General features: G+C 43.8%; 1 protein-coding gene across 3 annotated transcripts in view; it reads left to right on the top strand.

Moving 5' to 3' along the window:
- CAMK1D (calcium/calmodulin dependent protein kinase ID) overlaps window positions 1-15,981 on the top strand; it is a 259,065-nt gene that overhangs the window by 162,394 nt on the left and 80,690 nt on the right. For all 3 annotated transcript variants that reach the window (XM_038740956.1, XM_038740957.1, XM_038740958.1), the window contains exon 3: window positions 2,107-2,181. In XM_038740956.1, coding sequence (XP_038596884.1) covers window positions 2,107-2,181 — 75 coding nt within the window. The remainder of the gene's footprint in view (window positions 1-2,106; window positions 2,182-15,981) is intronic.

Genomic DNA, 15,981 nt, shown 5'->3' with positions numbered 1-15,981 from the left:
GATTTCCACTTTTATAGCTGCCAAAACTCTGTACTGCCTAGTGAAACCAACAGAGAAGCCAGCAAAGAATGCAAACTCACCACTCATAGATAATTATTCCAAATCACTTTTTTTATTCCTTTGTTTGAATGGAGGATTAAACTCTATTCATTCTACCACCTAATCTTTTTTAGTGAGAGGCATTTCATATTTTGGAAAATCACCTCCATTTTTCATAATTAAATATTATTGTGTTCTTGCAGTCGGAACCTTGAGCAGTGATGCAAGTTAAATGTATGGTTTTGAAGTTGTTTAGCAGTAATCCCAGTGAGAGGATTTGTGGGGAACAGTCACTTAACTCATTCATTAGTCCACTCATTAATGAAATTAGTTTTCTCTCTCCAAACCTACTGCTTTAAACAAAGATCTGACCTTCGATGGTCTGTGCAGAAGTTGATTTGCCTGGGCTAGGTGGTTTCCATGGCTGAACTCTTTGGATTCAAATCAGCATCATTTCCACCTAGAAAAAATATTGGCCATTATTCATAACACTGTTCTACACCTGACTAGGAATGTTGACTGTCTTTAAGGAGCTTAGAATCAAATAGGGGAGAGGGATATGTCAATCAAAATAAGTTATAATGATAAACTGAAGGTGGCAGAGAGTACATAGATTGTGCTGACTTGCAGAGGAGAATTGGTGTTTGGGAAATCTTCCTAAAGGAGATGGAGATGAAATCTTCCTAAATGTGAAATCAATCAGCATTTGAGTGCTCACTGAGCAGAGCACTGTAATAAACCCTTGGGAGAGACAATAAAATTAGTAGGAGGAATTCAATCAATCATTTTTATTGTGTGCAGAGCACTGTACTACACACCATACCCACCATTCATGACTGTCTGGCTCTGACGGCGGCTTTCCACTAAATCAGCAAAGACAATAACTGGTTGGCCGGGACACTGAATGGTGATGGTCCTTCAGCCTTGAAATTTGCGTTATCAGAAGGCCATTTACAGTTGAAGTTTATCCACAAGAAGCAGATCGAGAAGTCTCTAGAGAAGAAAAAAAAACATTTTATCACTCCCAGAACATTAGTGGTCCCCTGGCAGAGTGGGAAGCTGAGCTCCCTATCACAGGTTTGCACATAGTAAGCGCTTAACAAATGCCATCAATGTTATTATCCCTGGGTTCTCTGACACCTCTTCCTATCTTACACACTGGCTGTCTTGAATTGCTTCTCCCAGCTGCCCGTTCACTGTTCCTAGCTCCCAACTCTCCCACCTCCATCCCTAGCTCGGACTCTTCCCCTCAGCTTGGAACTCCCTACCTCCATTCCCCCCGACCCACAAATTCATCAGACTACAGATGACTTCCCAGCTTTCAATTCCTTCTAAAGTCTCACTGCCTCTAGGAAGCCCTCCCTGATTCTTCTCGGCACCCCAGTCTCATAAGATCAAACCCTGCCTTTAGCAGTTCTCTGTGATCCTACCTTATTAATAATAATACCAAGAATAATATTTGTGATCTTTGCTAGGTGCTTATTATGTGCCAAGCACTGTATCAAGCACGTGCCAAACACTGTACTAAGCATTCTGGTAGATAAAATATATGGAGAGCGGACACAGCTCCTGTTGCACGTGGGGTTCATGATCTAAGTAAGAGGGAGAACAGGTAATGAATTTCCATTTTGAAGATAAGGGAACTGAGGCACAGAGAAGTTAAGTGACTTGCCCAAGGTCACACAGCAAGCAAGAGGTGGATCCAGAATTAACCCAGGTCTTTCTGATTCCTAGGCCCAGGCTCTTTCCACTCATGTACATACATATATTTTACTGTGTTTTTATATCTGTATATTTTATTCTTAGACTGCTTCATGTGTTTGCACTGCTTTCCGCTTTAAACTTACTCTTCCTCTGGCTTTCACTATCTGAAAATAGTTTTGGTATCCCCCATCAGATGGTAAGCTCCTCGAAGGCGAGGAACACGTTTCTTGCTGCTATGTTACCCAAATGCTCAGTATAGTGCTTAGCACTCAGTAGATCCTCAATAAAAGCCATTGGTTGGTTGCTGGATTTTCATGTGACTGAACTTACCTGTATCTTTGTGTTTTTTTTTTTGTTCTATAGAATCAAACATGAAAATATCGTTGCTCTGGAAGATATCTATGAAAGTCCCAACCACTTATATCTGGTTATGCAGCTGTAAGTATTGCGATTTTCCTTCACCCCAACTAAAACCCTCAGGAGCCTAGTTAGGATTGTACTGACAGCAGAACTGACCCAACACTGGGATTCTGGTGGGTTGAAACCACCCTCTCAAATGTGTTATAGAATGAATGTGTTCCCAAAAATGTCTTGGCCTCCTCCAGAGGTGCCAGTGAGGGAGGAGTGATTCTGGGGAACAAGTACAAAAGGGTCATTGTTGTAAAAGGCAGTTTTTCATCAGGAAACCCAATCTACTTTTTGAAGACTTGTTATAGGATTATTATAATAATAATAACAAAAATAATGATATTTGTGTATACCATGGTATGGATTAGACACTTCAGGTTTGCGTGTGAGGGTCTGGGAGGTTGAAGGAGGGACCAGGGACTGGGAGATAATGAGTTCAAAGCAGTAGTATCTGGGGTCTATTTGCTGGGAAAAGAAGAGAAGCAGCTATGGAGAGGGTTCAGTCTTCCCCACTACTGATGAGAAACAATTTTCTACATGGTTGCATTTCCTTTAACAAAATCCCCAGATGGTACCAGGATGTTCTGAAATTCTCCTCATCAACTCCCACCTCCTGCCCATCCCTGGTCTTTTGAAGTGGGTTGCATTTTCATCTTGGCTTCCAAGCAAACACCTCAGCCCTCGAGCCCTGAGCAGCTTCCCTTCCTGCTCAGCGCGGTGCCTCTCCAGGACCCCCTTTGTCCAAGTTCTCAGGAGAAACTCCCACTTTTACCCTTGTTCCAGGAGGGAATGAGGACTGCCTGCCTAGGGCCTTCTCCCCCACCTCTTTCCCCAGCATGGGGCTCAGGGGCAATAATCCTGCCAGAGGAACTGCATGGTCACCACCGTCCGCTTGGATCACTTCTGCAGGCTAATAGAAATGGAAGCCAGAGGGATCCATGCAAGAACTGATTGGGCTGATATCAACTGGGGCTTCTTTAAATGCTTAGTCCAGTGCTCGGCACACAGTAAGCACTCAATAAATACCATTGATTGATGGATTCCTTAAGGCTGAGGTTTGCCCCTGAGGTGGGACGAAATTCTCCCACACCACATATTAAACCATCATACCACTCTAAAAGCAGGCATTACGGGGCTAGGAAGAAAACTAGAAGAGAATGTCAGAACATTTTCAAATTTCCAGGAAGCAATCTTGCACTAATGACTGATGAGCTACTTAATTTCACATAACAATCTTCTCACTATTCAATGTGGATGTTCAGAGGGTTTAGAGGAATTAAGATGGATGAAGATTCATTTTTCACATTTTCAATTTCCTTAATATGTAGTTTAAATCAATCAGTCATATTGAGTGCATACTGTGTACAGTGGACTGTACTAAGCACTTGGGAGTGTACAATATGGCAAGAGTTGGTAGATGTGTTCTCTGCCCATAGGGAGCTTACAGTCTAGACACTGCAAAGCCCTTTATATTTGTAGCGACAGACTTGTGATTAAGAATATGTTTTCCCTTTTTCATGCTGCCTCTCATTCTCATTAAATTTCCTTCATTTTAAATACTTGAAAAACATTTGATTAGGGAAGATATTTTGCAGCTTCTTTTTAGCTGTACCTTTGAAGGGCAAATTCAGATCCTGGATGGCACCTGCTGTTGTGTCATTTGCTATTCAGTGGTTACAGTCAGGAATGGGCTGTGGAACTCTGGTGATTTCTGTCACTGACCCCTTAGGCTTTGCGGAAAAGTCCCTCTGCTTCCCATTCTGGGTCTGCTTTTAGCTCTTAGGCCCCTTGATTGTTTACAGATTTCCCCAGTGTGAAGCCGCTCTCTCTCCCCCGCTGTCTTTGTCTCTTCAGCTTTAGCTGGGACACCCTCTTCCCTCCGGCCCTCCGGCCTGGCCAACTGATGTCCTCGTCCCTCAAAACAATCGGCCACCCCAGAGTGGTCTGACAGAGCAGTATGTGATCATCTCCTTGTGGCTTGCCCATCTGGCCTCTCTCAGCTGAGTTTTTTGGGTCCAATTCCCAGATAAGGGAGGGGTCAACTGGGGCTTGAAGGTACTGTTGTTTATTTCAAACCCGGACCCCTTGTACTCTGTTAAATCTGTCTGGGTCAGGACATAGAAGGCATTGGGCAGGTCTCGAATTCCAAATTGTTTTGACAAATTAAAAATGCAACATTTAGGGACTTCCCAATATTTGTGCCTGTCCAATTTCTGGTTTCCTTGGAAACACCGATCTGGGCCCTGAAGCACAGAAACGATATGTGCTGCCTGGTCCCCGTTTCATTACTGTAATTTGGTAATTGCCATTAAATTGGATACGTTTGTAGTGTTTCGATGGTGTCAGTCTCCGGGCTGCTGGAGCACTCACTGACATGACACTGCTTCTAGTTAAAACCCTTTGGACAGAGACTTTATTTCAGTGTTTCTCCTAAAGGGGTAATAGTCATTTTGGAGTCAGTGTGATGGAAAAGAGTGATTTTTACTGAGCTGCAGTCTGGAGGGCTATTCTTCTCTTACAGGAGTGCATTTTGTCACATCTCATGACTTCCTTGGACAATTCTTCCCTGCATTTAAGTAGCTCAGTCACTCCGTGGTTAATTGCCAGGAGAAGCTGAACAAGAGAAAGCAGGAGAGGAACCAGGTGGAAGGTTGGGGTGAAACTGTTGCAGGGAGATTGGGGATGGACAGAGGTTGAATTGATCAAGGCAGGCAGCAGTGAAATCACCTACAGGGGATGGGGTGAGTTGTAGGACCAGCCCAGTGGCAGACTGGGGTGTGGAAACGTGCAGTTGTTTAGGGAGATTGAGTGGGCTGAAGTTTGTAGACATCAGTTCCTGGTAGGCAGGGTTTGTGTCTGTCAACTCTATTGTATTGTACTCTCCTGAGTGCTCAGTACAGTGTTCTGCACACAATAAGCACTCAATAAGTACCACTGACTCATTGGTAGGAGGCAGACAGACTGGCAAGCAGGTACGGAGCTGGTGCAGCCAGTGAGCTGGGAACTGGCCAGTTGATGGGGGGAGCAAGTGGTAATATCTCGAGGCAGTTCGATAACCTATTTCACCTACCCATCTAGCTATTCAGAGAGAGTAAGACAGAAGGCCAGAGCTTCCTTCGCCTCCTTGAGAAGCAGCATGGCCACTTGGAAAGAGCACGGGCCTGAAAACCACAAGGCCTGGGTTCTAATCCTAGCTCTACCATCTATCTGTTGTGCGACCTTGGGCAAGTCACGTAACTTCTCTATGCCTCAATATCTTCATCTGTAAAATGGGGATTCAACATGTGAGCCCCATGTGAGACAGGGACTGTGTCCCATCTGATCATCTCCTATCTACTGCAGGGATTAGTACAGTGCTTTGCACATAGTAAGTGTTTAACAAATACCCCTAAAGTTATCTTCCTCCTTTCCAGACCCCTCCTCCACTGACAGGTGGAAACCAAATACCTCTCGTCCTTGATCTTTTCCCATTTTTATTTTTAAAAATTATTTGAATGTTCACAGTGGCTGCCCAAGCATCTCTTCAGAGGGAAAACTCCCAAACCAGTTTAAGAAATATCTTCCTTTTTCCCCCATTTGGGAAAGCAATACACATCCCACTCATATGCGTGGGCATGTTCTCTCTCTCTCTCTCTCTCTCTCTCTCTCTCTCTCCCTCTCCCTCTCCCTCTCCCTCTCCCTCTCCCTCTCCTCTCTCTCTCTCTCTCTCTCTCTCTCTCTCTCTCTCTCTCTCCCTTCCTTCCTCCCTTCCTCCCTTCCTCCCTTCCTCCCTCCCTTCCCCCTAAATGAGATTGTCCTCCAGAGTGACTGGTCCTAAGAGGCTTGCTGAAACTCAGCTCCACTACCCTTTGAGATAAAAAGTAGTGGCAGCAAGATTAGGGAGTGTTCTCCCCTCAACACATGTCTGTCTGGCTACAGAGTCAGAAGAAAAAGTTGTGGGCACTGCAGGGTACTGCAGCACAAGTTTTCCATAAGGCGGGCTGCTGCAAGATCAGCTCAATAAATACGATTGAATGAATGATCACAGCCTCTGGCTTATAAACCAGCAATTGTAGTCCAATGAGGGACAAACAGATGTGACACAGACCCTAACCCACAAAGAGCTCATAATTTAAGAAGGAGGGAGAGCCAATATCCTTCCTCTTTGTGCTTCAGTTTCATCATCTGAGAAATTGGGACACATGGTTCTCAGGAGCACAAGCAGCTGGCCAGTGGCAGAGTTGGGTTTAGAATGTGGGTCTCTGACTCCTGGTCCAGGCTCTCCTCACTAGGCCATGACAAGCCTGGGTGTTCACCATTTCCACACAGCCCCTCTTTTTCCCGCCCCGTCACCGTGCCCAGCGGGACTCTATGTTAATGTTCAGTAGCTGTATAAGAGAAATCATTTATTCAAAACAAGAGATTAAAGCACAGGTGGAGTAGGGTGACCCCTTCAATTATGAGTAGTCATGGAAAGCTGGTTTATTTGGTCCATAAGCAAATATGCTTGCTAAGATTACAGTTACTCAGCCGTGTTAATAATGGCCTTATTGATACTATGCGATTATGATTGTATGCCAACAGCTAACCTTCAGTATCAAGTTAAAACTCAGCTAATCCTCCGTATCCAACAAAACTCCTCACCATTAGCTTTAAAGCACTCCATCACCTTTCCCCCTCCTACCTCACCTCGCTTCTCTCCTTCTACAACTCAGCCCACACATTTTGCTCCTCTAGTGCTAACCTTCTCACTATGTCTCAATCTCTCCTGTCTCGCCACCGGCCCCTAGCCCACATCCTGCCTCCATCCTGGAACACCCTCCCTCCTCAAATCCGATGGACAATTACTCCCCTGTACTTCGAAGACTTATTGAAGTACATCTCCTCCAAGAGGCCTTCCCAGATCAAGTCCCACTTTTCCTTATCTCCCATTCCTTTCTGCATCACCCTGACTTGCTCCCTTTGCTCTCCCCACCTCCCAGCCCCACAGCACTTATGTATATATCTGTCATTTTATTTATTTGTATTGATGTCTGTCTCCCTTGCCCCAGACTGTAAACTTGTTGTGGGCAAAGAATGTCACGGTTTATTGTTGTATTGCGTTTTCCCAAATGCTTAGTACAGTGCTCTGCACACGTTCAATAAATACAACTGAATGAACAACAACTTTAGTTTTTTGTTGTTGTTTTTTAGTGGTATTTGTTAACCACTTATTATTGAACCAAACACAGTTTTAAGCACTGGGGATGAACACAATCAGGTTGGTCGCAGTTCCTGTCCCACAGGCAGCTCACAGTTTAAATAGGAGGGAGACGAGGCATTGAATCCCCATTTAACAGATGCTAAAACTGAAGCCCAGAAAAGTTGCAGCTTGCCCAGGTTCACACTGCAGTCAAGTGGTAGAGCTGGGCTGAGTACCCAGGTCCTCTGACTCCCAGACACGTGCTCTTTCCACCACATGTTTTTTCCACATGCTGCTTCTCAGGAAATGAATTAACACTGTTCTATATGTGTGAACTACCAGACATGTTGGAAAATAGCCACTATGAGATGTACTGGGGGAGAGTTGCGAGAAGAGAGCAATGTATTCTGGCCAACAGCACAGATAACCTGCTGTTTGATAAACTTAGCGAAACAGGGAAGCTGATATAGCTGTTCCTCTGAGCAGACACAGAGAAGATCTGGTAAAGTAACAAAACAAATGTGAAGATTGAATTATAACAAAGTAGAACCAATTATTATCTCAGCAACTGAGATGTTTACTAAGTGTATAGAGGACCCCATCTTAAAAAACCCCCACAAAAAACAACTGGAGATTCATTTAACCTGGCCTCAGTTCCGGAGACTACATTTCTGGATGCGTGTCAAATAGCCAGGAGATTTAAAACTCAATTTTAAACAAGTGCAGTGTACTTAGTTTGTCCCCACATTTTGTTATAATTTGCTAAAACCAGATTAATCCAGGAAAAATGGAATAATAAGGTGAAGCTATTATGAAGTCCTGTCTGAGAATCATCTTGAGAAGGTAGATAACACAAACATCATCTGAGAGCCCAGTTGAACAATTAAAAATTCATCATTTTGCCAATATTATTGCATTTTGGTGCTTTGCAAATGGAATTTTGCAAACACAAATGATGCATTTTGAAGAAACAATCCTGTGCCTAATGTATCTCATCATATGATCTCTTTTAAAATCCATGCTAATGGTTATCTGCTGAGCACTGAAATGATAAAATACTTTCTAAAAATTCTTGTCTATGGAGGACTTCTAGTTCCCCGTCAATCTGTCACGATGTTGAGATGGGATAGTCTTCCAAAACTAAATATTATTTGCTAAACAATTGGCTTATTGTGCATGCAATAGCTTTCAGTGGGAGTGCTGCTTGTGAGGTTGCCTGTGCAATTTTCACGTTAATATTGTTCTACTTCATAATTTTAACTGGGTGGTCATGAGAAGAGTTTGAGTTAAGACCAGTTTGCTTGTCTTTCTCCCCCCCACCCCCAACACTGGGCTGAAGGCACCCAGTGAGTTCTGGTGAAGTGAGGGATGGGTAAGATCTCTAAAAGTACTTACTAGGAGAGCTGAGGGCTTGTAATAGGTGTTTGGTGTTGTCTAGAGTGGGATGTTTCTTCGAAAAAAAATCAAAACAAATACATCCTCTTCCCCACCCTCCCTCCACTGCCTTCTCCTTTGCTGCCTCAAAGTCTCATGCTCAGTTTCAGGGTCATATATTATTTTAAGGAGAACGGTCCTGGGCTGTGTTTGGGGGTTGGGTTTATAAAGCTTGATGTCCTAGTCATATACTGAGTCATAAGCAACCTCTTGTCCTCTCTCCATTTCCTTTTTCTTAAATCCCCCACCCCAATCTTCTCCCCCTAACTTCCCAACTCCTACTCAGGCCGCACCCCCCAACCATCATCTACCCCCAGAAATCAATCAGTCATATTTATTGAGCACTTACTATTTGCAGAGCAGTGTATTAAGCACTTGGGAGAGTACAATACAGCAGAGTTCCATGCCCACACCAGCTGAAGTGCCTCAACAGTGAACTCTACTTGACAATTTCCAGGGGTCTGAGGAAATGACCTTAGGCAGCATTAGCTGTGGGGAAAGGTGCCCATTTGTCTGGTTTTACTCCGGACAGTCTGGTATTCCAGGGACAGCCAGTCTGTCTCCTGTCTTGGTAATGATCCGGCACCAGGCATCTTTCTATATGGTATTTTAATCTCAAGTGCCAGCCTGCCTCTGCTCTTGCTTTGAGGGACCTGGGAGGTAGGAGCTAAGAGGGAGGAAATGCCACACAACTCTGGAGTGGAGGCTGGGATAAGGGGTCCCCTGGGGACACAGTTGAGGTTCTGCAGATTTCCATAAAAGATTCCACTCCACATCCTTACATGATGTTGTGTAACTTGTGTAGTAACTTATATGTTACTTCCAGGTGTCACGAAGGTGACCAAAGTGTCCTTACGTAAATTCTGTCATTGACCACTGGAAAATGGAGAGAAAGGGGCAGGATTGTGAGTGATTTCTGAGGAAAATGCAGAGGGCCAGAAACCGATTGTGGAGAGAAAACAATCCAAAATGACTTCAAGTTCAGGAGCACAGGGGGCTGACAGGTTTATGATGCCATGAGGTTGGGCAGGCTGAGTTCAGGTGGAGGCAAAACATCCAGGTGGAGAAACTCTGGAGAGAGGAGGAAATACCAGACTGGAGAATAGGCTATCACACTGCCAACAAGGCTAGGAGTTACCTGCATAAAGGCAGTTGCTGAAACTGTGAGGGCACTGTTGGAAATGATGTGGTGGGTTCTGGTCATTTGGGGAGGACGGTGGGTGAAAACAACAGGTATAAAGAGGACAAGGGACTTGAAAAAGAGCATGGCCTAGTGGATAGAGGTCCTGCAGCAGGCAAGTGTCAGTACCAGAATTAGATCCCAGGTCCCCTGATTCCTGGGACTGCTGCTTCTTGTGTCAGCATGGAAGCAACTGAACTCTGTTGGTGTTTTCACCCCCAAATTTGCCAGTCCACCTCTATAGGAAAGTCCCTGCTGCATGGGACCAGTTGAAAATTCCCCAGGCAGATTGATTTCCAGCTCTATCTAGCAACAGCAGTGAAACCGGAAGTTTGGTTGTCCTTCTCCCTGACCACCCACTTCTGGCCCAGAAAAGTTTCCAAACTCCCGTTTTTGTTTTCCTTATGGTATTACTATGTTCCGGGCACTGCAACAAGCGTTGGGTAGATACAAGCTAATCAGGTTCGCCACAGTCCCTGTCACACATGGGGCTCAGGGTATTGATACTCATTTTACAGATGGGGATTAAGCACTACACCACACTAATCCTTGTTTTGCAGAGACCCTAGTGATTTGAATCTTCAGTGATCTGACTGAGCAACTTAATGTTGATGTGAGGACAGCTATCCCCCTTGATTTAATGATACTTTTGCACTTGAAAATGATCAATCAATCAATCAATCAGTGGCAGAGCATAGTACTAAGTGCTTAGGAGGAGAGTACACAATAACAGAATTGGTAGGCATGTTCCCTGCCCGCAATGAGCTTACAGACTAGAGGGGGGAAAGTTGGCAATTAATATAAAATAAATTATGGATATGTACATAAAGGCTGTGCAACAGAGGGAGGCATGAATCCAAGCTCAGGAGCCTCCTGTATTCTCTGCTGGCCCCAGATTTGGGGCAAGTAACCATTAGAGGACTGGAGTTGGCAGTTCTGGCTCTGGCCAATGTCAACCTCATCAGAGCTTACATGAAGAAGCAGCATAGTCCAGTGGATAAAGCACGGGCCTAGGAGTCAGAAGGACCTGGATTCTAATCCCAACTCTGCCACTTGTCTGCTGTGTGACCTTGGACAAGTCATTTCACTTCTCTGTGCCTCAGTTACCTCATCTGTAAAATGAGGATTGAGACTGTGAGTCTCATTTGGGGATAGGGACTGTGTCCAACCTGATTTGCTTGTATCCACCCCAGCATTTAGTATAGTGCCCGGCACATTGTAAATGCTCAACGAATTCCACAATTACTATTATTATTACTACTGGGGCCTCTCTGAGATGATTAAGAAAATTGTTGGAAGGGTCCAGTAAATGTGCCAAAGCTGAGAGCAGCATTATCAGCTAATGATCAGCCCCTGGGCTCATCCCCAGTTGGAATTCATCTTGGATGAATTTTTGTCATGTATTTCTCTAGGGCAGGGGAGTTCAAAAGCAGTAGACATTTTTGACAAAGTGTCTCTTACTGGAATGTCCCCAGGGGGGACATAGGGTTTTGCCGGGGACTTTTGCATCTACAGCTTCCTCATGGGGTTTAACATCTCCAGGAGATTAAAGACCTCTCATTTGTAAGAAGCTCTTTGATTCATGGCGGCACTTAAATGTTGGACAGGGACATCGATGTGGCTTTGTTGTTTCCTAGGGATGCCTGAGACAGCCCAGCCTTTGCTTTAGCAAATCTTTAGATTTCGTCCGATCTCTGAATAAAGCTCAGACATTCAAGCGCTTAGTATAGTGCTCTGCACACAGTAAGTGCTCAATAAATATGATTGAATGAATGAATGAATTCACTCTAAAATCAAAAGGGCGGGCAGAAGACTATCTCTAGAGAAGTAATTGAGAGTATTTATTGAGGGTCTACTCTGTGGAGAGCACTGGATAATAGAGTTAGCAGATACAGTCTATCCACAGTGAAGACAGATTTGCTCTGATACCATTAAACCATTAGACAAGTCCAGTAGCATGTTGCTCACAAACTGACCATGCTGTATCCTTAAGCATAACTTTTTGGGAATTTTTTTAGTTTACTTTTTTATGATACTTGTCAAGGACTTACTTTGGGCCAAGCATTGTACTAAGCGCTGGGGTAGATATAAGATAATGAGGTTGGACAGATAACTATCCCACAAGGGATTTACAATCCAAGTAAGAGGAAGGACAGGTATTGAATTCCCATTTTATAGATGAGAGAACCAAGGCCCAGAGAAATCAAGTGACTTGTCCATGGTCACACAATAGCCGGGACTAGAAACCAGGTCCTCTCACTCGCAGGCCTGTGCTCTTTCCACTAGGCAACACTGCTTCTCAACTTTCCAAGAGCATTCCCCCACAGGCCAGCCCCCTATCCATAGTTCAGGATGTGAGCAGTCCTGTTCTCCTGGTTCCCTTTCCAGGGCAAGGAGGGGGATCAGGAGGTCACCTGTTTAAAAAGCACACCAAAAGACCAAGTCAGCTGGCCCTCAGCACCAGGCTCTGACCTATCAATGCACCTGTTTGATTCCCCACATCAATCATTTTGTTTGCCTTTCACAGCCAGTTCCAGATCTTAATACAGCTGCTCAATACAGCTGCTAACTACTCCTTCCAATAGTCTGCTAATATAATGCTTCTGGCAGCAACGATGGCTTTCTTCCTCTCAGGAGGTCAAACGGTAGTCCAAGATGATTTCAGCAGCAGCACAAAAGCTCCATTCAAGTGCTTTATTGAGGTTGGGTCCAGAAGTGTTTGGGCACTTTTGAGAGTGGTCAATTCGCTACTAACTGTATTATGTTTAATATCAGCCTGGCATTCAAAGGTGCAGCAAAACATGTTCTTTTAACATTTGGGGATGCTTTCTCCATATTGCTTCGCAAAGAAGACTGCAATGTGAAATTCAGGGGGGTAAATAAGACAAAATGGAGACATACACCAAACCGAAAAGGAATCATTGAAGTATGGAGGGGTTCTTGGTCTACCAAATAGAAATGAGCAAATGTTTCTAGCATTGCATCAAGGGATGAATTCAGTGGTTTTTATTGAGCATTTATTGTGTGAGAGCACTGTACTAAGAACTTAGAAGAGAACAACAATACAACAAAATTGGTAGACATCTTCTCTGACTACAAGGAGCTTACATGATTTGCTGGTCAAGGCGAATGGGTCCAGAAATAATATCATCATCAATGGTATTTATTGAATGCTTGCTACATCCAGAGCCCTGTATTGAGCGCTTGGGAGAGTGCAACACCTTGAATATGATCGTTTAGCGCCACTTTTTTATGGTATTTATTAAGCACTTATTATGTGCCTGGCACTGAACTAAGCGCTGGGGTAGTTACAAGCTAATCAGATTGGATACAATCCATTTCCCACATGGGTCTCACAGTCTTAATCCCCATTTTATAGATGTGGTAACTGAGGTCTAGAGAGAGTAAGTTACTAGCCCAAGGTCACACAGCTACCAATTGGCAGAGCAATTGACAGAGGCAGGATTAGAACCCAGGTCATTTGATTCCCAGGCCTGTGCTCTTTCCACTAGGCCATGCTGCTTGTCAGATGATCTGTGCAATGATAGCGTAGTGGAAGGAGGAAGAGGTTGGAGACAGACCACTGCAATCATCTGCCAGTAGTCTCTAGCAATTAGTACAGAGCCTGGCACATAGTAGGCACTTAACAAATACTATTATTATTTAATATTATTATTATTATTATCATCATCTAAGTGGGATAGGAAAAGAGCATGGACCAGAGTGATAGCAGATGTTTGGGTGGAGAGGATTGGGCAGATGAGTGAAGCAACGTGGCTTAGTGGAAAGAGCCTGGGAGTCAGAGGACTTGGGTTCTAATCCTGGCTCTTCCAATTGCCTGCTGGGTGACCTGGGCAAGTCACTGAACTCCTCTGGGCCTCAGTTATCTCAACTATAAAATGGGGATTAAAACTGTGAAATGGGGATTAAAATTTAAAACTGTCCAACCTGATTAGCTTTTATCTATCCCAGTGCTTACAGTGTCTGGCACCTAGTAAGCACTTAACAAATAGAGTTTTACAAAATGTGTTTTAGAGGAGGTTCGTCCTGGATTTAGTAACTGATTGGATGTGAGAGCTGAAAGAGAGAGTGGGAAGGTGAGGATGACTCCTTCAGCTATTCATTCAGTGGTATTTGATGAGCCTTTACTGTGTGAAGAGCACTGTACTAAGTGCTTGGAAGAGTACATATCCCCCAGCCTCCAAGCAACCCAGCTCCTAATACATAAATGTCCCTTGCCTTTGTGGACCACAAAAGTTCCTTTGTTCTGGAACTCAGTTATAGTTTGACTATAAGTATGAAAAAAAGCCACAGGAGTCTGAATACTATTCGAAATAATCATTCCAAAATGATTGCATGACACTTGGGGATTTGAGAACAGTATTCGTCTTTGACAATAATTATCTTAATAGAACTCCGTGTCTCCCCTTTCCAGGGGAGGATGAATTCTCCTTAACACCTACTTGTTTGATTGCACTCAGGGTTCTCTCTGTTCCTCTTGGTTGAATTTGGAGACCTAAAAACCGTGTACTCGCTAGAACAAGCAGTTCTAGTAATCATGACCAAATGTCTATTTTCAAAGGAAAATGGTACATTCGGAGATAACAGCTTTTGAGGACGTCAATTTCCTATAAATACGCCAAGTTCTTCTCTTTGCTCGGCAGCCTGGTTTGATATTCCATCCCTCGCTCCCTGCAAGGAGCTCCCTCTGGTGTGGGTGGGAGTTTTGCATTAGGAATAAGTGTAGGATGTCAATCAATGAATCAGTTGTGTTTTTTGAGCGATTACCGTATGCAGAGCACTGTATTAAGCATTTGGGACACATGTTCTGGACCTTACAGTCCAGAGGAGGATGCACACATTAATATAAATAAATGATGGATGAGTTCATAAGTGCTGTGGAGCTAAGGGAGGGGTAACTAATCAGTTTTATTTATAAGGGTGCAAATCCAGGTGCAATGATGTGTGATGTAGATGTCCATCCTGGGGTCCAGTTTCATAGCAATAGTTGTTCCATGTGTCCTATGGGCTCTTCATGGACCAGAATGATGCCCTGCAAAACAGCTTTCTCTTTTCCTTCAGGCTGGCAGTGGCTTTTAGTGAACTGTACTCCAAGTAATGAGAAACTCCAATAATAAGAGAAGCTGAATCCTGACTCGTTTATGTCGAAAAACAGGAAAGACAAAGAAAGGTGTGAGCCAAAAAGTAAAGAACAATTGGGTAATCTGGGAATTTACACAGAATTGGGGGGAAATGGGCAGAAAGGAGAAGCAGTATGGCCAGAAGGACCTGGGTTTTAATCCCAGCTGGCCACTTGTCTGCTGTGTGACATTGGGCAAGTCAATTTACTTCTCTGTACTTCAGTAGCTTTATCTGTAAAATGGGGATTAAGATTGTGAGCCCATAAGGATCATGAACTGTGTCCTTCTGTGCCTGGCACATAGTAAGCACTTAACAAGCACCATTAAAAAACAACAAAACTGCATTTAAACCAGAAGCTTTGGAAACTTCAGACAGGTTATGCACTCAGAGTATGAATATTCATATATACATATATATTCATACTCTGTATATATATATATATATTTACATGCCTTGGGAGAACACAATCACCTGAAGTTTTTTGGTAAGATGATTGATTTAAAATTTCTTCTCACCATTCTATATAGCATTCCAGGTAGAATAATCAAAAAGCCAAGGCTGAGAAGACAGGCAGAATTTCTGACAGCATGCATTTATTTCACATTTTATCTCTAGGCCTTCTTGATCTGTTTCCTTTGAGTACTGGAGGTGCTTTTGGAAGGTGTAAGGTCAAAAGAGGGGAAGATGCAGGCTCTCCTGGACAGAGGGTTGATTAAGATGTAGATGGTACAAATGAAGCACCCAATGGCAGTTAAGAAAAGGTTGATGCCCTGATGGGCAGAGCACCCAGGTAGAGATTATAAATACTGTTCAGTTTGGCCCAGGAGTGAAATGTCTTCAGTCCTTGAATACATTGGAAGGAATCAAGACAGGAAATAGCTATTGTTTCCACAAAATGGTTCAGCCTCAGGAG

This window comes from Tachyglossus aculeatus (assembly GCF_015852505.1).
Source record: "Tachyglossus aculeatus isolate mTacAcu1 chromosome 12 unlocalized genomic scaffold, mTacAcu1.pri SUPER_6_unloc_1, whole genome shotgun sequence".
In the NCBI taxonomy this organism is placed as follows: Eukaryota; Metazoa; Chordata; class Mammalia; order Monotremata; family Tachyglossidae; genus Tachyglossus; species Tachyglossus aculeatus.
Note: the sequence above shows the minus strand (reverse complement) of the source record. Positions and strands in the feature narration are given on the sequence as shown.